This window comes from Benincasa hispida, chromosome 9, assembly GCF_009727055.1.
Source record: "Benincasa hispida cultivar B227 chromosome 9, ASM972705v1, whole genome shotgun sequence".
Classification (NCBI taxonomy): domain Eukaryota; kingdom Viridiplantae; phylum Streptophyta; class Magnoliopsida; order Cucurbitales; family Cucurbitaceae; genus Benincasa; species Benincasa hispida.
This window is the reverse complement of record NC_052357.1, coordinates 25509506-25536179: the sequence shown is the minus strand read 5'-3', so window position 1 is coordinate 25536179 and position 26674 is coordinate 25509506. Positions and strand designations below refer to the sequence as shown.

Below are 26674 nucleotides of genomic sequence, written 5' to 3'. Positions count from 1 at the left end.
TGGCAAGGGTTTAGAAGAGAGACGTGAGAAAGAAGAGGGTCTGAAGAGGGAAGTGGGAGAATGAAAGGAAAAAGAAAATAGGGGGAGAGTGAAGAGGGAAAAATTAAGCGGGTCTTTTATGTCGATTTAAAACCGACATTAAAGATCCGTTTTTTTTAAAAAAAAATAAAACCGACATTATACATCCGATTTCACTTTTTTCAACCGACATTAAAGGCCAAAATTCTTGTAGTGGAATGTACTAGCTCTAAGGGTTCTTTGGCTCTAAGACCTTTTCCAGAAAAGGATCTTTAAGTCATTTTACCCTCAAGATAAGATCCATACGGTCGTAATGAACTGTCTTCTAACTGATTTAGATGATCGTTCTTAACCAATTTCTCAATCCTGTTGAGATTTATGTGACCAAGTCTCAAATGCCAAACATAGGCATTTGGAGAAACTTTCCTTTTCTTATTTTGAATTTCAGTTGTTTTAAACATCTCAATGTTCAAAACGACTTTTACATCAGTTGATTTTAACATGTACAAGTTATTTTTCTAATTTTGCAGAACAAATATTAATATCTTTCAAAGTAATGAATACTTCATTATTTTCAAAAGAAACTTTGTAATTTCGTTCCAGCAAACATGAGACGGATATTAAATTCCCTTTTATAGAAGGAATATAATAAACATTTTCAAGTAAAATGTATCTATCTCCTATAAATAACTTCATATCTCCCACTACTTTAGCTGAAATAACCTCCTCGATCCCTACCTTAAAGGTTGCTTCATCTTCTGTAAGTTGTCTCTAGGAACTAGTTTTCTGAGAGAAAATATATATATGATGAGCAGCACCTGAATCTATTATCCAGGTCTTTTTATTGTTTTCCATTAATCAGGTTTCAATTACTAGTAAATTACATTTACTCTGTCGTTTGATTTTTTCATTCTCATCTATATTGTTCAAAACTTTAGATGAGTTGGGAGATAAAAGACAATCCTTTGTTAAAACTTGTTTTGAGTCATCATTTGCTAGTAATTTGCATGTTGATTTGTATTTACCGTTAATTAAAGCGGAAGCGAGTATTTCAGAAGAATTCAACATGCTAAAAATTTAAACATATTCTTGTTAGAAAAATGCAACTAAATCCAAATCAAGTTTTAGCAAAGAGTAATAATATACCCATAATCATTATTTATTTACAACAATACTATAGTGAGTCAGAATAAGAGCTACCGAGGGGCAGTCAAATACTCCTTCACTAAAACAAGAGATTCTTGAATAAATACTATCTCCAGAATAACTCATATTCCGATAGTCATTTAGCTACCGTTTTTTGTCAGAACTTACTAACACTTTAGTAATTCTGTAAGTGTAACCCTCCATTTTTAGACCTCATAGGTTGGCCCTAATGATTCTACCGAATTTGAAAGTCAAGGTGTGAAAACGTCCTAAGAAATCCTATGCATTTATAGAGTTTGAGTTGTTCTGAATCCTATGTTACAACTCTCCGAGGGGATAGCCATCGTTAAACGACTAGCAAGGCCGACATAAAGACAACAAGCAAAGATGACAATCACGGAGGATTTTGACACGTGTACAACTAACCGTTGTGCATCTTCGGCAGATTGATTGCATAATAGAAAGAATATTTATTCCATCATTCTCGAAATTTCCATAACAATAAAATGGGGAACACAAGTCAGAGAGTCAAAGCTTTCATCTATAAATACCCTCAAAGAATTCACTGAAGATATACTTGAAATGGGAGCTAATTGATACGAGGCTATGACTGATCTAAGTGTTGATCGAAGAAGATCCGGGAAGAAAAGAGACAAGGCCGAGAGGTGAGTCTCAGAGAAAATCATTCCAAATCCCCGCCGTGAAGCTCTGTACCTAGATCAACTCTACCGGTTGAGCAAGCCTGAGAGGGAAGCTCATCCTTCCATTCACTCCATGTACACCGGCAAGCAATCTCTCCATCCATATCGGTGTCAAAACATTGACACTCTTCTGTATTTGTTTCTAACTCTTATTCATCAATTGCATTTCATCTTCTTAGTCTAAATCATTCACAACCATGTATCAGACACTTGATTTTATAATTAAATGTCATGATCACTTTCATTTTCACATTTCTGTCTATTTCCATTCCTCCATTAATCGTTTTCTCCACGATGTTTTCTTGATCCCTTGATGATTAATATGAATTAAACAAGTAACTTAATCTATGCTAAAGAAATGAAGATGTTTAGCTACAGCATGTTAGATAGCATCTTCATCTGTGAGAGTAGAAGTGAAGATGCCATTCTGATCTGTCGAGAAAAGGTTAGAAGAATGCGTAACTAAAACAAGAAGTACTTCCAGAGATGGAAGCAACCTTGTGTTCACTACGTTCGTTCCTGTTTCACCACAGAGATATGGGAAACGCAGTTGATCATCGAGAGGTGTACGCCAAGGGAAAGCGGAACCGTACTTATATCTTTAACGCAATTAAGAAACTTGCGCTGTTTATATTAATTATCCCTTCTCTTTATGTTTTGCACATAAGCCTTACCACCGCATAGCACGATCTTTTTATAATCTTCATAGTCAGTCTCAACCTCGGTATGTTGTATCATGTAACTTGTATCTTGTATCATCATAGCTTAGGTTTGTTTTATCGCAATTTACTTTCATCGCAATTTACTTTATTATCGCATTTTTATCGTTTATCTTTACTTTACTGCACAATTTACTTTATTGCTTGTAAAACTATACTTTTATTAAATTGAAAAACCCCCGGTCGCATATATCACAAATATAATGCAATTAACTTAAAACAATCCTTGTGTTCGACCTCGAATCACACCGAAAAACTTGCAGTGAAATTATAATAGGTTTCAACGCAAGGGAACTTGTGACAACGCACAACATACTACAAGAACATTCATTAATAACGCATATCTAGAAGTAGTATCGCATATTATCGCAATCATCCATGCGTTGTATGACATAAGAAGATTAATTTTATTCATTCATATTCATTCATGTCAAAAAGTTTATGGCATTATTGCATTTTATGTCATCAAGCTTAGATTAAATTATGTCATATGCGCATCAAGTTTATGGCACCGTTGTCGGGGATTGGTTAACAGTTATTGTTTGAGTATGTTTGTGATATTTTGCAGGACAGATCTCATTGTACTAGCTGTTCAATGCGGAGAGCAGTCTGACAGTTTATGAGTACTGGTACCAAACCAAAATTCGTAGCTGACCTAGAGATCAAGCATACCTTTCGCGCACGGGCATGCCAGAATCGAGCAAGGCGAAAGAGAGTAGTTGATATGGCAGATAATATGGACAACGCGGCTCCCGCAGGAAATCAAGGGGCGGTACGACCAGCGCGGGACCCAGTCTTCCTTGTCGCTGATCGTAACATTCCCATAAAGAACTACGCGGCGCCTAACCTGTACGATTTTTCGCCTGGGATTTCGAGGCCAACAGTAGAGGAGAACGCAAGGTTTGAAATAAAATCGGTCATGCTCTAAATGATCCAGAACGCAGGGCATTTGGGGGTTTTCTGCAAGGTGAAGACCTGCCTCGTTTACCAGTTTTGTGAAATGTGCAGGCAACTTCTCATTACTGGGTTACTTGAGGGTATTAGACTGTATTTTATTCTCTTAATCCTTGAGGGAAACGAAGCCAGAGGTGGGGTTTCAGTCACTGAAGCTGACGAAGATTACATCATGGGAATCAGCTGTGAGCGATCATGGAGAAGAAGTTTTTCCACGCCATCGATTGCAAGACGAGCGGAAGGATGGTGCTGAACTTTGAGCAATGGACCAATGAGAACTGAAACACCGCCTGGGTGCAAATTCTTGAAGATTGGTGAAGATTTGGCGCGCATATCGGATACCCGATGTGTTTTGATGGAGACACTTTTACAATGGCTGACAAATCGACGCAGCCCTGTTTGCTAAATGCCTCCGTGACTGGAGGTTTATGGACAAGACTTATACTGAGGCCAAAGTCATCCTTGACCGCATGATCGTGGAACATGGATGACTGGGATTGATATGGTTGTGGAGGCAGAGGCTCTGAAAGAAAGAAAGATGACACTGTCAATTGTCTACGGAGAAATGACGACTTTGGCTGCTCAGATGGCACAGTGACCTCAATCCTCCATCGATGGCAATCCATCAAGGAGCCATCCAACAATCAGCGCAACCCGCTGCACCGGCTCAAGTGGCCGCAATAAGTTGTGTTAATTGTGGAGGGGCTCATATAGTAGAATTGTGCCCATCGAATATCCAACAAGTATGTGCCATAAAAAACAACCCCTTCAGCAACACCTACAATCCGGGTTGGAGGAACCATCCTAACTTCGGTTGGGGAGGGAATCCTAAACAAGAGGGGCCAAGCAACCATCAAAGTGGCAGTCGAGGGAACCCTCTTCCTTTTCACCATAACTCGAATCAGGGGCAACCAAGGCAATCGAATAATTAGCAACCCTCATCTTCAAACACCTCTAGAAGCTCATTGGAGACCCTGCTCAAATAATATATGGACAAAAATGATGCAATGATGCAGGCGTGGGCGTGGGCGTCTTCAATTCGAAACTTAGAGATTCAAGTGGGCCAGCTGGCATTGGAGTTTAGAAACAGAAAACCTGGTACGTTGCCCAGTAACTCTGAAGCCCCAAGATCTCATGGAAAGAAGCAATGTCCCTGAGGACATTGGGCAGGCAAGCTGGACTGCCTGCAGAGGTGTGGATTGCGCTCATTCAAATAAAGTCATCTTTCGGTCCATATCTCACATCTATGTTTAAATGCTTTCTTTAATTTTGGTCTTTATGAATTTTTGAACTTTGTCTTTACTGCTTCATTTAATTTGTTTCATGACTTTATGAATTTATTCATCATTTACTGTCCTTTCATTTATTTCTGTGTTTGCTTTAATTCCTTTAACTTTTTTGTATTTAAATGTGTTGTTCTTTAACCTAGTGAATGATTCAGTAATGAGAAGAAATTTATTACCGCAAGTCATAGCAACTTGCGTTAGTGAAAAAAAATTATATAATAAAACAAAACACATCCGGTATGTATGCCGATAATGGACGCATTTTGAACCAACAAGATACGCATTGCATTCATCCAACTCAAATGCATTGTGTTGAGGAGTGTGTTGCGCGCGTGTGTGTCATTTGCCCGTCCTTAGCAAAATGCACTATGTTGAGGTAGTGTTGCGCTGGTAGCAATACCGTGCGCCCGATCCTCCAGAAATGTGTTTAGTTAAGGGGTGTGTTGCGGGGATGCATGCATTATTTCCCATCCTCTGCGAAGATGCATTTGCGTTGGTGAACACTTTGCGTTAATCTTCTCCTTGTGTCCATTCGAATAAAACATTAAAGATAATTCTTTTTGAAAAATTGAGAAGTCCAATCGTTCTGTATTCCAAAGAAATGAAGAGTCTGCAAATGAAAGGACGTTTACTCTAAAACCTCATAAATGAGGGGAGTTCAAACGGTGGGCCTTTTGAGTGTCTCGAGGCCTGCCACTGCAACAATAGCGTTGGGCCCACTAAGGCCAAACCTATAAAAAAGACTTTCCCCGTTTGTGAGCACACTTTGCCTCATTTGCAATCTGAAACCCTAGTGCCCCTGTGTACTAAGCTTTCTTCTTCCCTGAAACCCTAACGTTTTCCAGCTTTCTTTCACCTCAGCATCCATGGCCGACCAAACTTTCCAACCTTCCACTTCACCCTCAACACCTTCGACAGACCAACACTCCATACGAGAGGCAACATTCCTTGCTGCTAGTCCCGTTTTGCTGCTCAACCTCAAACTGTTCCTAGAATCGCCGGAAGACTCCGGTGAAACCCTTTAGTCGCCAGACCACTTTAGTTCAAGAGGGGGCAAAGCACTGAAAGCACCCCACTCCTAACTCCAGCAGTCTCCACTGAAAGCGAAAAGAAGAGACGAGATGACAATGAGGTATTCGAAAACATTTTGAGTAAGTTTGAGGAAGGAGGAGAACTGCCCGAGGTAGGGGTTGTAAATCAACCATTGTCTACGGAGAAGGTGACAGTGGAGGTGACGGAGGAAGTGGCGTTAGCAGAGGAAGTGATGGAAGAGGAGACAAGGAGAAGCACTCTGGCCATAAGGGATCTTGAGGAAACTATGCAAGTAGAATCCTAAGACGGACCCATCAGAGTCGCATTGGAGAAAGTTGTGGCATAGAAGCAACCAGAGGTGGATGAGGAGAAAAAGAAGAAAAATGAGAAGAAGGAAAAGAAAGTAGGAAAAAGTGAGCCATCCCATCATCGCAAAGAGAAAAAGAATAAAGAAAAGAAGGAGGAAGAAGAAGATGAAGAGGCTAAGCTAAGGAAGAAGAAAGAAAAGGAAGAAAGGAAAGAGTGCATGTGTGAAGAAAGGCGCCTGAAGAAGGAAGAAGAAGAGGGCTGCAAGCCCAGAGATGGATGGAGAATCCATTTCCGTGAGGGAAGATAGGGGGGAACCAGCACAACTTAGGGAGTCGGCGCAACCTGAAACAATGCAATTTGTCGCGGCCGGCGAAGTGAAAAAGGAGAAGTTACCCTCCTGATGCGGCATCGCAAGGAGAATGCATTGCAAAGGTCTACTATTAACCCTTCAATTTTGATCAACGCATTAGAAGAAAAGGAAAGAAGGAGAAAAGAAGAGGAAGAGAGACAAGAGAAAATGGAGCAAGCGAAACTCATCACCGCAGAAGGTGATAGAAGAGGAAGATTACATGATAAGAAGGTTCACCGCAATAACGAGATCTTGAGGCTTGAAGAAATAAGACGGATCGAAGAGGAACAACGCCTTTTGTTGGCCTCTGAGTAGTTTGTGGAAGAGTTTGAAAGAGAAGTGAAGGAAGAGGAAGAAGAAGAAAAGAAAAAGAAGGCAGAAGAAGAAAGGAGAATGAGAAAAGAGAAGGAGAGAAAGCGCGAAGCCAACATGCAGCGTTTAATTAAGAAGAAAGGCAAGGAACTTGTCGAGCGAGAGAAGAAGGAACAACGCAAAGAATGGGAAAGAAGACAAAGGCAACAATCCCGCCTTGCATTGGCCAAGGGAAAGGGCAAAGATGTCGCAGAAAGCAGCAAGCCCGCGTTGGCAAAGGTGCGTCCATCAAGAAAGAAAGAGAACGATGATTTGTTGATGGAGATGGGCTTTTTCCCTGCGCCAATGCCACTACCGGATCTGATCACGAGCATGATTGTGAAACATGGTTAGGACACATTTTCCAGTGCTCAGCCATTGTTGTTCCAAAGGTAGTGCACGACTTCTACCATGGACGTCTACATGACACCAAGGATGTGGTGACCATAAAAGGGCGAATGGTTTCTTTCAGCGCAAAGAACATCAATGAACTATACCAAATGAAGGATAACCCAGATGCACCGGGCAACAAAATCATTGATGATCCCACGGAAGAGCAGATGGAAGATGTGCTGCGAGTATTAACGCAACCGAGCACTAAGTGGTCAGTTTCTTTAAAAGGCATCAAGACCCTGGCATCCAAGACTCTGCTTCCGGAGGCATGACTTTGGGTATATTTGGTTAAACGGCGGCTGATCCTAACTTCCCATGACAAGACAATTTCAAGGGATCGAGTTATGGACGCATATTGCATTGCGTGCGGCATTCCAATCGATGTAGGCCGGTTGATCGCAAGTCAAATTCGAGACTTTGTGGGGGCACATTAGAGGACAATACTTCTTTCCATGGACTATCTCAAGTTTGTGCCTGTCAATGGGCGTAGGCATTGAGGAAGAGCCCATACACGAAGTCCACGACCTCATCAATATCAAAATCCTGAGGTTACTCCTCAAAGACTCCCTACATTGCCCAGAGCTACCTTTAAAGAGGCCTGCAATCGATCTCAATGCGCCACAAGAACTCAGGCCAAAGAGACAGCACAGAGATGATAAGGGAAAATAAAAGGTCCAGGAATTACCATCGCAAGAGACAGAACCTTTGGACTCTTTACCCTTAGTAATCCACCCTCCAAGCCCTCCCGCACAACCTTTTTCTTCTTCCATTCCTAAGCACTTTACCAATCTTCTCCTTGCCCCAAATTCTCCAACTGCATACCCAGCAGCCCCATCTTCACCCTCAGCATCATCACTGCAACATTCCCTTCCACCGTCGCATGTTGATGACCGACACAATTTGGGTGAAGGCACCTCTGCCCAACCCCAAAACGTTGTTGGCGAGACATCGCAGGCACAACCCTACGGTCCCTCTTCTCCCAACAACAACAACTCTTCACTCAGTAACAAGCCTTCTTCAACCAGAAATTTGATGTGGTAATGGAGCAAGTCGATGATATACAGCGCAATGCTGCCACGTTAAGAGAGGCATTGATCAATATTCAGTGCAACATTTATACAATCCATCGCCACCAAAGATAGCTTGCGGAGCGCAACCATGAGTACTTTAATTTTCTAACAGCATATCTTCATAGTCCCATGGTGCCTCCGCATCTCAGGCAGCGTCTGATGTTCGAAAAGACTCCATCTGTACCACATCAGAACCCTCCTCAAGACCCTCATGCTCCTCAACAATAATCTTTACATTTTTATACGACCATTCTATATTTTTATTCAATTCATTATTTTTCTTAGTTAACGAAATTCTTTGATTCTTTGTATAGGCCAACAATTTTTGTATTGCATTAATTTTTAATTACTTGTATACTTAGTTAATATTCAATACAAATGAGTAAATATTCTCTCTATTGCCTGTGCCTTTTTCTTTATCATCCTTTGTCAACTTTGCGATATTCTTAATCTTTCTTTTTGCGTTATTCATTATGCTGCCATGATGTACAATATACATACACTTAGAAATATTTCCCATACTTTGTACTTTCTAACTAATACTTAGTTAATTTGTAGCTTAGCAATACTTTACCTTTTACTCTTCAAAGTTTTGTTCAAACCTTCTTTTTGAAATTTTGTCTAAGTGTTTGTCTATTCTGTCCAAACAACGCAATGAAGACATTGCGCATCTCTAAATTTGGGGGTGGGGAAGGTCTGAGTAGATGAGATCAAGATTATGCAGTCATTAAGAAAATGCGTTCATTTTTCATTTCAAAAAAATATATATATTTTTTCATATCAACTCCAATGTCAGCGCAAGGGAAACCCAAAACATTCCCAACCTGATAAGAGTTAGTTGTGAAAGGAGCATGCTTGTAGTTGGATATTCGCATGACACCTGTAGGAGCAAGCCAAAACGAAGGTGGGTTTCCAAGAACAACGTAATGTGAAAAAAAAAAGGAAAATAAAATAATGCAAAAGACAACTCCTTTGAAATTCATGAGTTAAAGTTAAGATTGGCACACAACCGTGGTTAGATGTTCGCATGACACCCGTGGAAACAAGCCAAAACGAAGAGTGTAACCATGATCAACAGTCTCTAAATAAATGACGCAAAGTTTGATCACCGCATACGAACGCATCAAGCTATTTTGATAAAGAAGAGGTAAACATTCTTTTTAAAACTAGAAAAGCATTTTTTAGCAGAAATTTGTAGTATAGAAGAATAAAGTAAGGCTTTGATATGAATTAGCAAGGATAGAAGGAAATTGCGTTGTTAAGTATGTGCCTAAGTGGAGCATTCGGAGCAACCAATCGACGCAAAATTTAGGATAGGAATTGAGTAATTTTTCCTTAGTAGAAGATCTGCTTGAGGACAAGCATATATCTAAATTTTGGGGTGTGATAACTTGTAGAAATACAAGTTATTTATACCACTTTATTTAGATATTGCGGCCAAATGAGAGGAAAGTTGCGTCAATTGTATGGAAATGGGCTAAGAAAAACAATAATTATAAATTGTCGTCAATACATCCACTAATACCATTGCGATGGTAGAAAAGAATATTTCAAGTCTGTTTTGCAGGAAATCCAGTCACTGTATGCGCTCATGGCTCTAGAGAGAAAGATTAACGCATCTACGTCGCATTGCGCCCATCATTCAGGAATGAATAGACGATCAACGCAATGACGACGCATGAGACAATCAATCCAGAGCTGAACTTCAACCGCATACAGTAATAAAAAATAACACCGCATGCGGGCACACAGACGAAGATGCAAATGAGCAACGCAATCATGGAGGATTTTGACACATTTACAACTAACCGTTGTGCATCTTCGGCGGATTGATTGCATAACAGAAGGAATATTTATTCCACTATTCTTGGAATTTCCATAACAATAAAGTGGGGACCACAAGTCAGAAAGTCAAAACTTTCATCTATAAATACCCTCAAAGAATTCACTGAAGATATACTTGATACGGGGGTTAATTGATACGAGGCTATTGAGAGAGAGCCTGATTTGAGTGCTGATCGAAGAAGATTCGGGAAGAAAAGAGATAAGGTCGAGAGGTGAGTCTCAGGGAAAATCATTCCAAATCCCCGTCGTGAAGCTCTGTACCTAGATCAACTCTACCGGTTGAGCAAGCCTGAGAGGGAAGCTCATCCTTCCATTCACTTCTTGTACGTCGGTAAGCAATCTCTCCATCCAGATCGGTGTCAAGACATTGGCACTCTTCTGTATCTGTTTCTAACTCTTATTCATCAATTGCATTTCATCTTCTTAGTCTAAATCATTCACAACCATGTATCAAGCGCTTGATTTTATAATTAAATGTCATGATCACTTTCATTTCCATATTTCTGTCTATTTTTGTTCCTCCATTAATCGCTTTCTCCACGATGTTTTCTTAATCCCTTGGTGATTAATATGAATTAAACAAGTAACTTAATCTGTGCTAAAGAAATAAAGATGTTTAGCTAAAGCATGCTAGACGACATCTTCACTTGTGAGAGCAGAAGTGAAGATGTCATTTTGATCTGTCGAGAGAAGGTTAGAAGAATGAGTTAACTAAAGCAAGAAGTACTTCCAGAGATGGAAGCAACCTTGCATTCACTACGTTCGTCCCTGTTTCACCACAGAGATGTGGGAAACGCGGCCGATCACCGAGAGGTGTACTCCAAGGGAAAGTAGAATCGTACTTATATTTTTAACACAATTAAAAAACTTGCGTTGTTTATATTAATTATCCCTTCTCTTTCTATTTCGCACATAAGCCTTGCCACCGCATAACACGATCTTTGTATAATCTTCACAGTCAGTCTCAACCTCGGTATCTTGTATCATGTAACCTGTATCTTGTATCATCATAGCTTAGGTTTATTTTATCGCACTTTACTTTCATCGCAATTTATTTTATTATCGCATTTTTATCGCTTATCTTTACTTTACTGCACAATTTACTTTATCGCATGTACAAACCATACTTTTATTAAATTGAAAACCCCCCGGTCTCATATATCACAAATATAACGTAATTAACCTAAAACAATCCCTGTGTTCAATCTCGGATCACACCGAGAAACTTGCGGTGAAATTATACTTGGTTTCAACGCAAGGGAACTTGTGACAACGTACAGCATACTACAAGAACATTCATTAGTAACGCATATCTAGAAGTAGTATCGCCTATCATCGCAATCATCCATGTGTTGTATGACATAAGAAGATTAATTTTATTCATTCATATTCGTACATGTTAACAAGTTTATGGCATCATCGCGTTTTATGTCATCAAGCTTAGATTAATATTATGTCATATGCGTTACATTTGTACCACATGAATTAGAAAACATGATCTTATCAAACGAAGCAAAAGAATCAAGCATATATAGATTATCAATTAAAGAATCAATACTAATAAGCTTGGAATCTTGAACATAGAAACTAAATTCCGTCTAAATTATGGTACAACAAAAATCTTATTCAAATCCAAATAACAAGAAGTTTTTAACGTAATCTAAAATTTCCAATAGCTTCAATTGGAACTGTTTTGTCACCGCCCACATAGATGAATCTTTCAGCATCACTTGGCCGTTCGCTCCATAGGCAACCTTGCATAGATATACTTATGTGAGCAGTAGCACGATAGTCTACCCACCATGTATCTATAGGTACAGAAGCTAAATTAACTTCAAAACAAACAAAAGTAAGAAGTTTACCCTTCTTTACACGCCACTTGGCGTACTTGGGACAATCTTTCTTGAAGTGACCTTCCTTTTTGCAAAAAAACAAGGATTTTCAGTAGCTTGTTTCTTATTTTTATTCTGCTGAGATGTCCCTTCTGCAACATCCACAAATTTTCTTTTCTTCTTATCACAAGAGTCATTTGTCAAATGAGCACTTTCTTGACATTTCTCTCTTAATCCTATCTTCTACTTGCGCACATTGTGAGATAGACTCATTAATACTCTATTTATCCTCTGAGTACTATAACTTATCTTAAACTAAGCAAATTGTGCAGGAAGAGAGATAAGTACGAGATACACGAGTAAATTTTCATTTATCTTGATATCAAGTGCCTTTAATTTACCTACAAGATTGGACATTTTCATAATGTACTCTGTTATGTTCCCATTGCTCTTATACTTCATGGAAGTTAAAGAAGTTAAAAGACTACTTGCTTCCCTTTTTTATTTTTAGCAAAATATTTCTCAATTTGAGCAAGGAACTTATTGGCATTTTCACTTTCCGTGATAGAGTCTCGAAAAGACTCAGAAATTGAGTGCTAATGATTATCAGACACATGTGATTTGACTGTTCTCACTTCTCTATATTAACCATATTCGACTGTTCCTCAGTAGAAGTAGGTTTATCAGTCTTTAATGCAAGGTCTAAATCCATACACCCGAAAAGTATCTCTAGATTTTCCTTCCAAATCTTGAAGTTCGATCCATTCAATTTAGGGATTGAACTAAGATTTTTCAGATATTTAAGTAAGATCAACTAAAACAATAAACAACAAAACATATACACACAATTAAAACAAAAAATTTCATATATGTGATGGGCCCCTTTAACAAAATACCTAGCACAATATTGATGTCTAGCCTTTGGACAAAAACACAAATTATAAATGGTACTCTCAATGTAGTGATCAAAGTAATAAAAAATAGCCTTTATTTGGACCGACTATTTTTCACATGAGTAGTCTTTATAATTGTCACGTACTTATTACCATATGCATATCTACAATTTGGCCAAATAAATATCTTCCTTTGAATCGATAATTATCCACATAAATCCATGAATATGCACATCTTATATTTTAGAATTACACTAATGTAGATAATAGATGCTACTTTGGCAATATATTACTTTGACCAATCCAATCTAAAATATAAGATACAATAATATAATAATATTATAGTACAAAAAAATAATGGGAAAAGAACACCAAATAATCTTTACAAAAAAACACCCAATAATTGCATACACATAATACAATTAAAGCAACATAAACATGTGAATATCACCAAATGTCATCAATTAACCTTGAATCCACAATATGATTAATCAAATTTAAACTTAAATCCACAGATGATTAATCAAAATTAAATTGGATTCACAGTATAATTAATTTAATTTAAACTTGAATTAGGAATCAAACTTTAAATTCAAATTCACAAACTTATCAATCAAGAACTAAGAAACATTGACAAAATACTAAATTATTAATTAAAAAAAACTTAGAAACGAGAGCAAGAAATTCAATTGACAAGGCTGACGAGATCCTCAATTGACAACTAATCCAAATGATTGAAAAATTCAATATTATCGAACCGTTTAAAAAAACAGAATCTAATCAAATTCAAGCTTAACTTAAATTCACGCTTAGCATACATGTCTATAAGGGCAATTCCTAAAAAAAGAATTTAAGAAAAATCATATTTTAGTTGTGAATGGTCTGACTTCCCCAAATGCAAGGAATTTTAGTTAAATATCTCATCTGAAGCTGCCGTGTCTTCCAATAATATTTAAGAGAAAATAAACTTTCAAAAACTTCTCCACTATGTTGGTTAGTACGAAATTATAGAATTCACGATACCGTATCTATAATTTTCAACTCCTTGAATATTTTGTTAGCTTTTTTTTAACTTTAAACATGTTTATCGAAATCAAAGGTCGAAGCATGTGCCAATAGCAAATACAAAACCGTCAATTCAATATGAAATTTATGCTCTGATACTACTTATTAGCATAATTACTTTATATTGAACAGATAAACCCTAAGATCATTCATGTCAAATTATCATGAATAAATAATATACCGGATTTCATTGAGAAACTAATGATAGCTTCAACATGATGATACATGGCTATGGACTTCTTCAACCAAAACTCTGAATTCTCTTAATGAGATCTCTCTCTAAATGGAATTCAAAAAAGACTAAGTGATATTGGGGTACATAGCCTAAGTCTCTTTATATATTAGTTCACTTAGGTTCCCATTAAACTCTAATTAACTAGGATTGAGCTTCTACCCTTCAATTAGAAACCTAGAACCTTAATTAATTAGATGACTTAATATGGCTCAAGCTCATAAAATAGCCATAAATTGTTAATCCACATATATAATCCATACTTTAATTAAATATGTTATTATTTAAATATGTCTAACAGTGACATGTACCTAATTCTATTAGACACATGCTTATAAATTATTTTACTTTGGATTTAATGTTTTAGCATACAAGTAGATCGATCAAGTTACTTGTTGAATTGAATGTTCAAACATGGAATAGAGAACTAGTTCTCATTGTCTCTTGGTCGTTGATTACAAAGTAATTTTTTCTAACTTGCCCTTGGAGCTGGACTGGTTGATTTGGGAGGTTTTAACGATTGATATTTAGAGTTCTCAACATAATAGGTTCCTAATTTCAAATTTCTAGTGTTTTCATTAAAAAAAAAAATAGAAAAATCCTTCAAATTATGAAACATGATTAATTAATGAAAGAGTTTTAGTTATTATTTACATGAAAAAGTGAATTAAATAAAGATCGCAGAGATGTAGCCACTCTTTTTTATAAAATTATGTTAGATTACTTCTATAAACCATTGCTCCCACTTAGACCCACTTGCAAAATCATTGACGATGGTCAAGAAAATATCTTCATTGAAAAAGCACTTCTGAGACAATAACATAAATTACAACCAGTACTTGTGGCCCCATCAGTTTAATCTACTAATTAAGATGGGTTTCGAATTCATTTTAAGTGTTTAATTTTAAAAATAAATTATTTTAGAAATAATTGAAGTGTTTAGAAACCACGCATTTTAAATCATTTTCTATAAAAATAAATATTTTAAAAAACATTTTTTCTCAAGTTAATCCAAAAAGGCATTGGATATGTTTGAGGATGATGGGTTAAAATAATAACTTTAGACAAACAAATTTAGCTACATTTGATTTTCATATAATTATATTGATGTTTGATTCTACACTTTTGAAAGTGATTTTGAATTATTATGATTCATTTCAAAAATGATTTTAGAATTATCAAATTATTAAAATAGTATTTTCTTTTTTAGAAATTATCCTTAAATATAAGCGTAAATTTGGTATTTCAATAAATGAATAAAATGGAGATAATTTTTTGTGGTCAAGTTAATCACCCCATCAAGAACCACCTCTCAACTATTATTAAAAAAAATATTTAAAATTTATTTTATATTTTTTCTAAAATCAATTTAAAAATATTTTAGATTTTTCTAAAATTAATTTCCAACATTTGTCAAATACCAATATTAAAAAAAAAAATGATTTTGGTCATTTCTTCCCAAACCACTCTCAAATATATCTTCAATCAATAAAGAAATGTCTTTATATAATTGTTATTGGGTTATACATATATATTTGAATGGAAAGTCAAACTAGATTTCATGTAACTCCAACGACAATGAGAAATCACCCACAATTGCTTTAATAATTATATGATGATTAAAATTGATACAATTTTCAATATTAAAATTTAAATAATTGTTGAGATAATAAATGGTAATTTGTGCAAGATATTAGACTTAATTAGTTTATTATAAAGGAAGAACAGCTTTTTGAACACGATTCATTTTTAAAATCCTAAACAAATAATAATTTATTAATTAAGATTCTAAAATTTTAAAAATATGAATTAACTCAGACTCTTCCTAACGTTTCATTGTAATTTTAAAATTGTTAATACATAACTCTCATTCATATTAGAGATGCTAGAATTATAGTGGGTAATGATATTTTTAATTAATATGAACGCTATTTTATGTCTTCATCTTCCTATACTTTTCTCTTCCTATTTGGAAAGAACTACACGAGAATTTTTGCTGGTGATTATTTGGCAAGATTTTTTTTTAAAAAAATAATATGTAGAGTGAGTATCAACCTCAAACCTCTAGTTGATAATACATGTTCATGTTAGTTGAATTTTACATCATTTGATAAGATTTTGGGAGAAGAATAATGTTATAATTATGTATTTTTAAGTTGGTTGACTTATGAAAATTTAGGAACTGTTTGGTCGGTAATCTGGATTTTGTTTATGTTTTTAGATTCCTTAAGTTCAACAAATATGTGTTTGGTAAACAACTTGGATTCTATTTCTAAAAATTATTTTCAGGGTTTTGTAATCCAAACAGTATACATTCTATAAACAACATTTTTATGTATTTATTTTATCTAGACTTTGAATTTTAAATTTTAAAATGTATAATTATATTAAATGAAGCTAAAACATTTAGAAATATAGTATTACAGGTTAAAACTCAATTTATTTATTTTTTTTTTAAAAAAATAAAATATGTATCATTTAGTGGATTATAAATTATGTAATATTAAAGAATAATAATTATACAAAAAATTAACATGAAACATGCTCATAAGCAAATTAACAATATTTTATCGTCAACTAATATTTAGTAGGTAATTATCACTAGTTTTATGATTTATAAATATGGTATAAAAGACATTTCAAAGAATTACTTAAATTAGAATTCAATTTTTGAATGTCCTACCAAATAGTTATGAAAAAAAATATGAAATATATATTTTTATTGAATTGTTTGTTTCCAAAATTCTGTTTCTAGATTCCTTACCAAATGGGTGTTTAGAGTTTCAATTAATACAATGATGTAAAAAATATAGAATTAGCTAGTTATGTAATAATATATGCAAGTATATGGTTAAATTGCTACATAAGTCCCTCAATTTTAAGTTTCTGTCTATATCACCCTAAACATTTTTTAAATGTCTGATATCTCCTTAAATATAGAATTATGTAATAATATATGCAAGTATATGGTTAAATTACTACACAAGTCCCTCAACTTTAACGTTGTCTATCCAGATCACCTTAAACATTTTTAAAATGTCTAACATCTCCTTAAATTTAAGGTCTCTACACTTTTTTTTTCTTAACCATCCTAGAGTTAACGTTTTTTTCCTCCTTTTATTGGAAAAATTACACAAATGAACCCAAAAACCAAAAACTTCTCTATGATTAACCTTTTTTGAAAAACATGTTTTTGTTTTTTGTTTTTTTTGTTTTTTTTTTTTCATTTTTCACATGTAAATACCACTTTTATCCTCAATATTAAATGCTTCCTTTCTCCCCTATTTTTAATCTCTCTTTTGATCTTTCTCTTTAACATCAATATTAAATGCTTCCTTCTCTATTTCAAATCTCTCTTTTGATCTTCTCCTTCAACAATATATAAAAAAAAAAAAAAAAAAATCAATGCAACACCAATATTCCATTTCATTCTTTGTCAAACCAACAAGTACAATCAACATTTAACGAATTCCTATCTCTCTTTTGCTCAATTTATAAGTAGGAGTGCAACAAAAAATCAAAAAATCAAACAAATGCAAACCGATCCACGGGTCTGGTTTGGTTTTTTAGTACAAAATTTGACATATTGGTTTGTATTTGGAGAAAATTAAATAGTATTGGTTCGGACCAGATTTTGATTGAAAAAAACTAATCAAAACCAAAATGAACTGAAGGTATATTTGTTGGGATTGATGTCATAAATCTAGTGTATCTCGTGATTTGTAGTTTTGTTAACACAAATTATTTATCTAATAAAATCAAAGGTATTTTATTTGACATTTAGACAACATTGATTCAATCCAATAAACTAAGATCCAATGTTAGATTATGTCACTTGAACAGTATGTGATTGACATACAGGTGGTTCATGTTCAAGTAACTTAAAATGTCGGTAGTAAATGGATGAAGATTGGGTGTCTTATCTTGGTAACACTGTGGATATGGTCCACTTTGTAATTGTTACATAAGATGTAAGTGTTACAAACAATATGAACCATGTTGTTCATGTAAAGACATGTGAGTGGGGGTATCATGTATAAAAGAGTTTATACATAGACCAACCACAAAATAATTAGTTTCTCTTTATAATACCTTTACTTGAATAAATTAATATTTAACTAGGATGACCATAGTAATCTTGACCTTAATCCTGAGCAAGTTGTGAACTTTTGTTTATGACAGCAATTCTTTTATTTGTATAGGTAAGAGTGGCTACGGTAACCGACTCAATAAGCCTACCATTTTGAAGATTTATCTGATTAGGGAGCTGGGAACACAGCTACACAAAATGGAATTCACTCCTTCACATTTATTGGGAAAGTAGATAACTTGCTTTCTTAATAGCTGATTCCGGGTCTTGAACAATTAGGCCTCAACCTCTCACTGGCCCAAGAGGTGTTAGTTTATAGTTGAACTATAAACTGTTTGTTCATTAGAGAAATCAGTGGTACTTAAGGAGTTAGATGTAACTATAAGGGTAAAACGGTATTTTGATCTAGCTGTATTTATAAGCATTTGTGAAAGATCATCGCTCTTTTGATTGGTTATATCCATGGACACAGAAATATATTTACAGTGCGGATAGTGCAGCTATTCGATCTTTAATGGAGTGATCGGTAGTTAATGAATATTGATTAATTGGATTAAAGGAGTTTAATCAATTAATCTCATATCATTGGAATTTCTAATTTATAGGTCTATAAGCCCCTTTTTAGTGAGCTAGATGATAGTAATGATGAATGATTTAAATTATTCAAATCAAATGAGGAAATTTTATATCAATAAGATTAATATATAGTGGTTAATTATAGATATGATCTATAATCCAAATCATGTAAGAGAGATATATTTGAATAAGATTCAAATATTAGATTTGTATGGATTGGATTCATAAAGAGATTATACATATAAATATTTGATATTTATATGTTAATTAACTCATATTAAATATGATTTAATATAGTTATTTAATTGATTAATTAATGGTTAATAATTGATTAAGAAATAAAAGAGATTGGAGGTTAATATAAATATATGATATTTGTGACAATTAATTAAATGTATATTAAATAAGATTTAATATATGATTAATTAATTAATTAATTAATGTGTCAATTAATTAAATAAGGGTTATTTAACTAATTAGCACTAAGGGTATAAAGGAAAATTCTTGGAGAAGGAGTTAACGCTTCTCCATATAAATATATCTTGATAGCCTATTTAGGCAAGAAGTTTTTTTTTACACAAAAACCTAACCTGTAAGCCTCTACCTTATCTCTATAAATTTTTTACCCTTTTATTCCTCAAAAGTTTAGAGAATAGTAAAGTAACTTTGTTTGTGGTGTCCATCTCCTTGGAGAAGTTCGAGATTGTTGATAACGGTGGAAGAGGAAAGCTAAAGGAATCACCCCTATTTATAAGCATAGATAAAATTAAACCGACTATCACCCCTATTTATAAGTATGGATGGAAAGAACATGAAAAAAATGTATAAAAACGAGTAATTGTTTAGCTAAAACAGAGATGTATCGACGAAGATATGATTGAAACAAAATTAATGTTCATGCAGAAAAAGTGCGTGATCACTAAGTTCTTGCCGGATAATTATGTTTTAGTCATATCTCCATCAATACAACTTTGTTTTAGTTAAATGACAACTCGTTTTCATACGTTGTTTTTATGTTATGTCCAACCGTATTTGTAAATGGAATAAAATCGATCTTCCATTACTTGTCCCATACTTGATATTAATATATTAAATGCTGATGATACATTGTTGGTTTATAATAAATGTTGATAGAGAATAGAATGAAATATTATCTAATAAGAGCATAACTCAATTGATATAGTGTTCATATTATCAATATCGTGATTTGAGATTCGATTTTCTCACCCCACACTTTAATTACAATACCTTTTAAAAAAAAAAAAAATTAATATCGCATTGAATTTTTGTTTTTTTGGTATTGAAAATGAAATGTAAAATAGAGATAAAAAACGGTAAAAAAAAAAAAAAAAAAAAACTTTCTAGAAGAGTTCGAAGGTTTTGGGTCAATTTGGGCAGTTTTCCCATCCCAATGCTGTTTCATACGCACAAAGCCCTAAATGGCGGATTCAGAAGTGGAAGAACAGAGAACAAAAATGGCGGAAAATACCAAAATACTCCAAATCTATGAGCTTCAGTATTCCGACCTGTTGCTCCTGTCTTCTCCTTACCATTCTTCATCTTCACTGCAAGAGGACGAACGGATTGAATCCATTACCAAATCTATACTTGAAGCCCTAGGCCCCAATGGACCTGGCCTTCTTGCAGTCACCGGCGTCCCTAATTCTTCTGTTCTCCGGCGAGCATTACTTCCTCTCGCTCGCAAGCTCGCCTTGCTCAATCCTGATCATCGCAAACGGATACTTAAGGTTTTACTTCTTCATTTTTCCTCACTCCCCTGCTCTCGTTCTCTCTTGTTTTTTCCCTCTGAAACTCGTCATTGTCATTTTTTTTTAAAGCATGTCGATTTTTGTTGATCTTTATCGTTTTATTTCTGTTGGACGAAACCGAACTAAAACATGGAGTAATTACGGATCATTGAGAAATTTCTCTAGGTAATGTCATAATTTAACTTTCTGCATAGCTGGTAACCATTGGAGATTCAATCGTGGTTGCAATCTAGTTATCGTCATTTCTTTGGTTTATATTTCACTTAAATGATGCAGCTAATATGTCTTTCTGGGATCTTTTTGTTGATTATGTTATTGAAATTAAAATTTTATGGCAGAGATTTGGAGTCGAATCATGGAAGAGTTCTTTCTTCTTCTTCTTCTTCTTCTTCTTTTTTTTTTTTTTTTTTTTTTTTTTTTTTTTTTTTTTTTTTTTTTTCCTTTTTTTTTGTGGTTCTGTTTTCATGAGATCTCAGCTAGACTGCTTGTTCACTATGAAGATTTTATCATAACATCCTTGGAAGCAACCAAATTCAAGTTCAAGTGGGACAAGGTTCCTATTAATTCAATTACTTTGTATTCAACTTCTCAGGATCATAACTTAGGGAGTGATGTTCCCTTGAGGAATCCAGAAAGAAGCGTCTCCTCTTTTGCAATGCAACTCAAATATACAGAGAGTAAAAAATTCATGCAGAATAATCAAAGCCAGAGAGGGGATGAACAGTCACTTGGTTCACAACTTGATTTTTTTTGTGATTCAATCGAGAAGGAATTTCAGGACAATGAATTTAAACATCTTGGTGATTCATTTAAAGAGTTGGGAAGTTGCATGATGGAACTGGGGCTTCGCATTGCACGTATATGTGATCAGGAAATCGGTGGTCGAGAGTTAGAACAGAGCTTGTTAGAGTCATGCACTGCCAAAGGCCGTCTCATACACTACCATTCTGCTCTGGATGCTCAGCTTTTAAGAAAACCAGCAAATAGCAAAGGAACTGCAAGAAACCAAGCTAGTTCTAGAAGAAATAGAGAACAACGCATAGAAAGTAGACATGAGACATCCGATAGTAATGGACTATGTCAATCGAATACAAATCTATGGCAGCAATGGCATTATGACTATGGTATCTTCACTGTTCTAACAACGCCCATGTTTCTTTTGCCATCAAATACACTCGAAACTGGAGCACAAGATCTATGTTGCTATAGCGAGTGTACTTCTCCCAGTGGGCATTTGTATTTGCAGATTTTTGATCCGTGTAAGAACGATGTTTTCATGGTTAACTCCCCACCAGAAAGCTTTATCATCCAGGTGGGCGAATCGGCTGATATTATATCGCAAGGAAAGCTTCGATCCACTCTTCACTCTGTGTGCAGACCTTCTAAGCAAGAGGACTTGTGCAGAGAAATGTATGTTGTATTCTTGCAGCCAGCTTGGAACAAAACATTTTCAATGTCTGGCCATCCCACTGAAAGCTCAATGTTGTCCGAGGATAGGAAAGTACTTGTTGAAAAGGAAGATAGGGTAATAACTCGAGAAATCCAGAAAATAGTTCCGCCGTTAGCGTCCAGATTGAAGGAAGGGATGACATTTGCGGAGTTCTCACGTGAAACCACCAAGCAATATTACGGAGGAAGTGGTTTGCAATCCAACAGATGATTTGGTTCTTCAGTTAAGAGCTAAGTTTTCTCCGCAAAAGTTAACTTTATCATCATCATCATTATTATTTTAATCTTACCGCCCAACCCACCGGTTAACATTAGCTGATCGATGAAATTTTCTTACTGCATGGTCTTTTATCCAAGTTCTATATTTTAACTGCTAAGAGTCGTGAATTTAGTCTAATGTGGATAGATCCTGAAATTTGCTTCTAAAAGATACAAGCAGATCCATGGTTTTTCAGTTATACTCTTTTGATCTCACTCTTTTTCTCTAAATGAGATAAGAGTTCAAAATCTGAGCAAATCAAGACTGTTTAGAAAATAACAGAAGGATCCAATAGGAAAAGAAAAGTGGTGGTAGGAATAGCTTTGCCCTGGCAAGTAAACATCAGAAAGCCATGCTAAGGATTAAAACTGAAGTGATATTTTGATATATCAAGGATCAAAATTAACAAAACTAGCCTTAAAATAAAGCATTGATTTGTATACAAAAAATCCTCCTGCATTGGCTGTGAAATAGACCATGTACATACATCTATCTCTAAGGGCATGTTTGAGGTGAGGACTATCTAAGACTATAATAATTACTTCTTGCTACAGTAAATACTATTTTGTATTCTTCCATTAGCTACAGTCAACATTATTTCAAAACCCCCATATACTATAGTATTTACTATTTGCTGCCGTTTTTATTATTTTACATTAATCATTTTTTTATATTTTTTGCTACAGTGTTTACTATTTTCTTGTCAAACTAAAATAGTTTACATCTCAAACACATACTATTATAACTCAAACTAAAATAATCTACATCCTAAATACAAAATATTATAACTTAATTATAATAATCTAGGACTATAAAAACAACTCCTTGTCCTAATGTCTCCTAAATCCCTAAAGTTTCTAACTTCATATAACACATACAAATTAAGGTGTCATATATTTCTCTGATTCACACAGGGACAAAAAGGGATTAGGAAAAACATTTTGATCATCCTGTTTGAAGATTGTATTTGACTAATGACCAGTGTGCTCTCCTGAAGAAAGTGATGGTGAAGAAAAAAGAAAGCATTCCTGTTCATGACTCCACTACCCTAAAAAGAGTCAAGAGAGAGAGAAAGAGGTTGATGACATCCAAATAGATAGCCACAGCAGCCCAAATGTAATCATCATAAGAGTAAGTGAGGAGATTCCCTGTGTCATAAATGATATATCCACAGAAAATGATTGAGGCCAAACAGCCATAGACCATTATAGAGGTTTTACCCAGAGGAAAGAAAAGCTGCAGCAGCCATGAAAATGGAACCAGAGGTTAGAATATGTAAACCCCAGATAGATTAAACATGGCATTTGTTTGGTTTTGAACAGAAGTTGGGAACTTTGTTAATGGTGTTTGATGGAATTGGAAATATCTGAGAGAGGCAAATACTTACCTGAATCATTCCAAACACAAGAAGAATGAGCAGAGCTCCAAACAAGAATGGACCAAGGAAGCTGAATTCAATCCCTCTTCTAGCAGCCCAAAATGTGTACAAACTCAGACTTATGACTGCCACAGTGGTAAGCATTACAGATTCCAAAATCACTTTCCCTGGAAGCATTGAGGAAAGGAAGGTAGGAAAATGTCAAAATATGTAAACTAATACTTGTTCTAATGGATGCACCTAGGTTTTTATCCTTTTTCTCCAATAAATCCATGAATTTTAGAAAATGTCGATTAGGTTAAGGGCCTAACAGATATGAGATTAAAAGTTCAAAAACCTATCAAAACAAAGCGGAAAGTTAAAGGACCTAGTCTGGAGGTTATTATACACCTAATTCGATGTTTAGTAACTTATCAAACACTTCAAAGTTCAAGGATCAAACATATGAATTAAAAGTTTAGGGTTAAATATCAATTCAATCTTAAAGTTGTATCTAATAGTACCACTCATCAATTTCAAAATTATTACTTAGTAGCTTTTGATTATTATTGATCTAATCAAAATACATGTAAGTCAAACATTTATTTGAGATGGTGTTAAATAACTCATCTCTAATAGTGTTCACTATTGAAGTTTACACATTTATCAAGTCATAAACCTTAATCATAGACTTCCTAACTCTAGATTTTAGAACTCAACTATGTGTAATAAACATCCCATAAGTAATTGTCTTCACACAACTATTTTCATTCAATAACCATTGCATACTATTACATAATTTTCAAGCATTCAAGATCTTTGCCCTTACATCAATCTAAATGAATCTCCTACACTTATTTTTCCTCTGAACAGTTTAGTTAGGTTTAAAAGATGCCACAACCCAATCCAACCCTAACCCACAAAAATACCCCTAATTTGTAAAGTAACTTTAAAGAAAAGCACACTAATTTCTTCTACTTGAGATCATGATCAATGAAGCTAAAAGTAGACCAAGGCAAAAAAGAAGAGAAAGGTAAAAGAGAGAAAATTTACCATTGGTGAAAGCACAAGTGAGACCAACAGCAAATGCCAATGAAACAGTGAAGATTCCCAAAAGTATGTAATTCACCGGATGATATTGATGGTAATGAAACAACGGGCATAGCACTCCCAATTTTCCCCACAACAATCAAAACACATCCAAGTAAGAAAATGACGAACACCCTCTTACAAAAATCTTGATTTCTACTCTCAAACGGACAATTTTAACTTTAAAACTTTCAATTTCATTAGTATACAAACTAACATCTCGATTAACTTGTGCAATTAATACTTTCCCTTAGTTAGACTTAATTTTTAATTTTTTTCCCCTTTAAGTAAACTTTTATTTTTCTTTGTACTAGCTCTCGAAATCGTGTTTGTGTATAATTGTTGAGATTGTTTTAATGGGTTAAGTTCGTTAGATTTAGGTATTTAATTGCTAAGGTCTTGCTTACTTTTTTTGTTTTCTACATTTATGCTTGTTTTTTTTTTTTTTTTTTCCATTTTTGTTTTCTTATTACTGTAAAAACTTACTGGACTAAAATAGTGAAAATTTTTCAAGATGTTATGGGATTTAGAGGTAGAGTACTTATTTGGTCTTGTCATATTCTAATTTCAGTTAACAAATCACAATTGAAAGTCTTGAAACATTAAAAGTCTATATTAATAACCTTTTCAGCTTTCTTTTCTTTCTTAAGTTCAAAATTTTCTTGTTCCAACAATAGAAAATTTTAAAACTATTTCATGATTTTTCTTGAGTCAAATGGAAGGTTAAGGTTTAGGTTTGAGTATTTAGTTGGTAAATTTGATTGATTTTTGTCCGCTGAATGTATTTTTATGATTTGGTTTATGCATATTTATGGGATAATTTTAGACATGTTAGAAATTCATTGGTTTTATTGGTTTTAATTTTAGACCTCTTGAATTTATTGGTTCTGATTCAACAAGAAATTCATTAAACATTGCAATAGCTAATATAAAAAATTTTGGAGTTATTCATCATCCATTCAAAATAATTTAGAAAATCAAGAAGTTTAAATGTTAAAAAAAAAAGGTTTTTCCTAAAACAAAATTGAAATAAAAAAGAACAAAAAGTGAGAAAATTTACTAATGAAGGGTGTAATTAGGACCAAAATATACAAGGCCAACCCTCCGCTGTCACGGACAAAGAAATCCGCTATCAGACGAACTGACATGACGGTGGCGGCGACGGCGACGGCGACGGTGGCTACCAACTGAACGGAAATGATGGCATAAACCTTGCGGATGAAGGCCCATCGGAGGTGCGAAGGCTCCAGCATTACTGGGAAACGGGGACCCACTCCCGCCTCCACGTCAGGCTTCTGGTAGGGGTGGTTCCACATCGTATTAGTCCGGCGATAGGCGGCGCGTGGTCTTATACGTGCTGTTTAGTTCCTCGGAAAGTATAAACTAAATGAGCGGTGAAATGTGAAGAACCGGAATATGTAGTATGGGAAATTTTCCCCGTTGGAGAGCGATGGTGAAGTATCCACGTGTATCTCACGGTCAAATGAAATGCTGCCACGGTGGAGTGAGTTCTGCTGTGCTGTACAAACGAGTACATATTTTGACTAAAAAAAAAAAAAATGGAAAAATGGAAATTAGAATTTCAACCCTTCTTTTATTTAGTTAAATAAAAAGTTTTTGAGGGTATGACCAACATTAGCATAACCATATAAATTTGTATTTATTATGAATATTATAAAATAGGTGAATTTAGGGCATGGGTGGATTTTAGTCTAGAGGCAAATTTGGCTTTTTAGTCTTTTTCATACCCAAGTTCAAACTCCCTCTTTTACATTTATTTTTTCAGATTTTTCATAAACAATCCTTTGATTATAAAGCTTTCATCAACAAAATTTTTGGATCCGTCATTGATTTAGAGTTTGTTTGATAATGTTTTCTGTTTCTGTTTCT

At 34.7% G+C, this 26674-nt stretch overlaps 1 protein-coding gene and 1 long non-coding RNA gene across 2 annotated transcripts; both read left to right on the top strand.

Moving 5' to 3' along the window:
* The first annotated feature begins 20254 nt into the window (after positions 1-20254).
* LOC120085635 lies at positions 20255-22817 on the top strand. The gene is made up of 2 exons (XM_039041733.1): positions 20255-20609; positions 21223-22817. The coding sequence occupies exons 1-2, from the start codon at positions 20301-20303 to the stop codon at positions 22288-22290; spliced, it is 1377 nt and encodes a 458-aa protein (XP_038897661.1). The 5' UTR covers positions 20255-20300; the 3' UTR covers positions 22291-22817.
* Positions 22818-23017: 200 nt separating this feature from the next.
* Positions 23018-26374, top strand: LOC120085634. The gene is made up of 2 exons (XR_005484001.1): positions 23018-23852; positions 25864-26374. It is a non-coding gene; the product is annotated as an uncharacterized LOC120085634 (long non-coding RNA).
* The last annotated feature ends 300 nt before the right edge of the window (positions 26375-26674 follow it).

Coding starts and splice junctions, on each gene's coding strand:
- LOC120085635 (XM_039041733.1), top strand. CDS start 20,301: ATGGCGGATTCAGAAGTGGAAGAACAGAGAACAAAAATGGCGGAAAAT. Junction 20,610..21,222: donor ATCGCAAACGGATACTTAAG/GTTTTACTTCTT, acceptor TCAACTTCTCAG/GATCATAACTTAGGGAGTGA.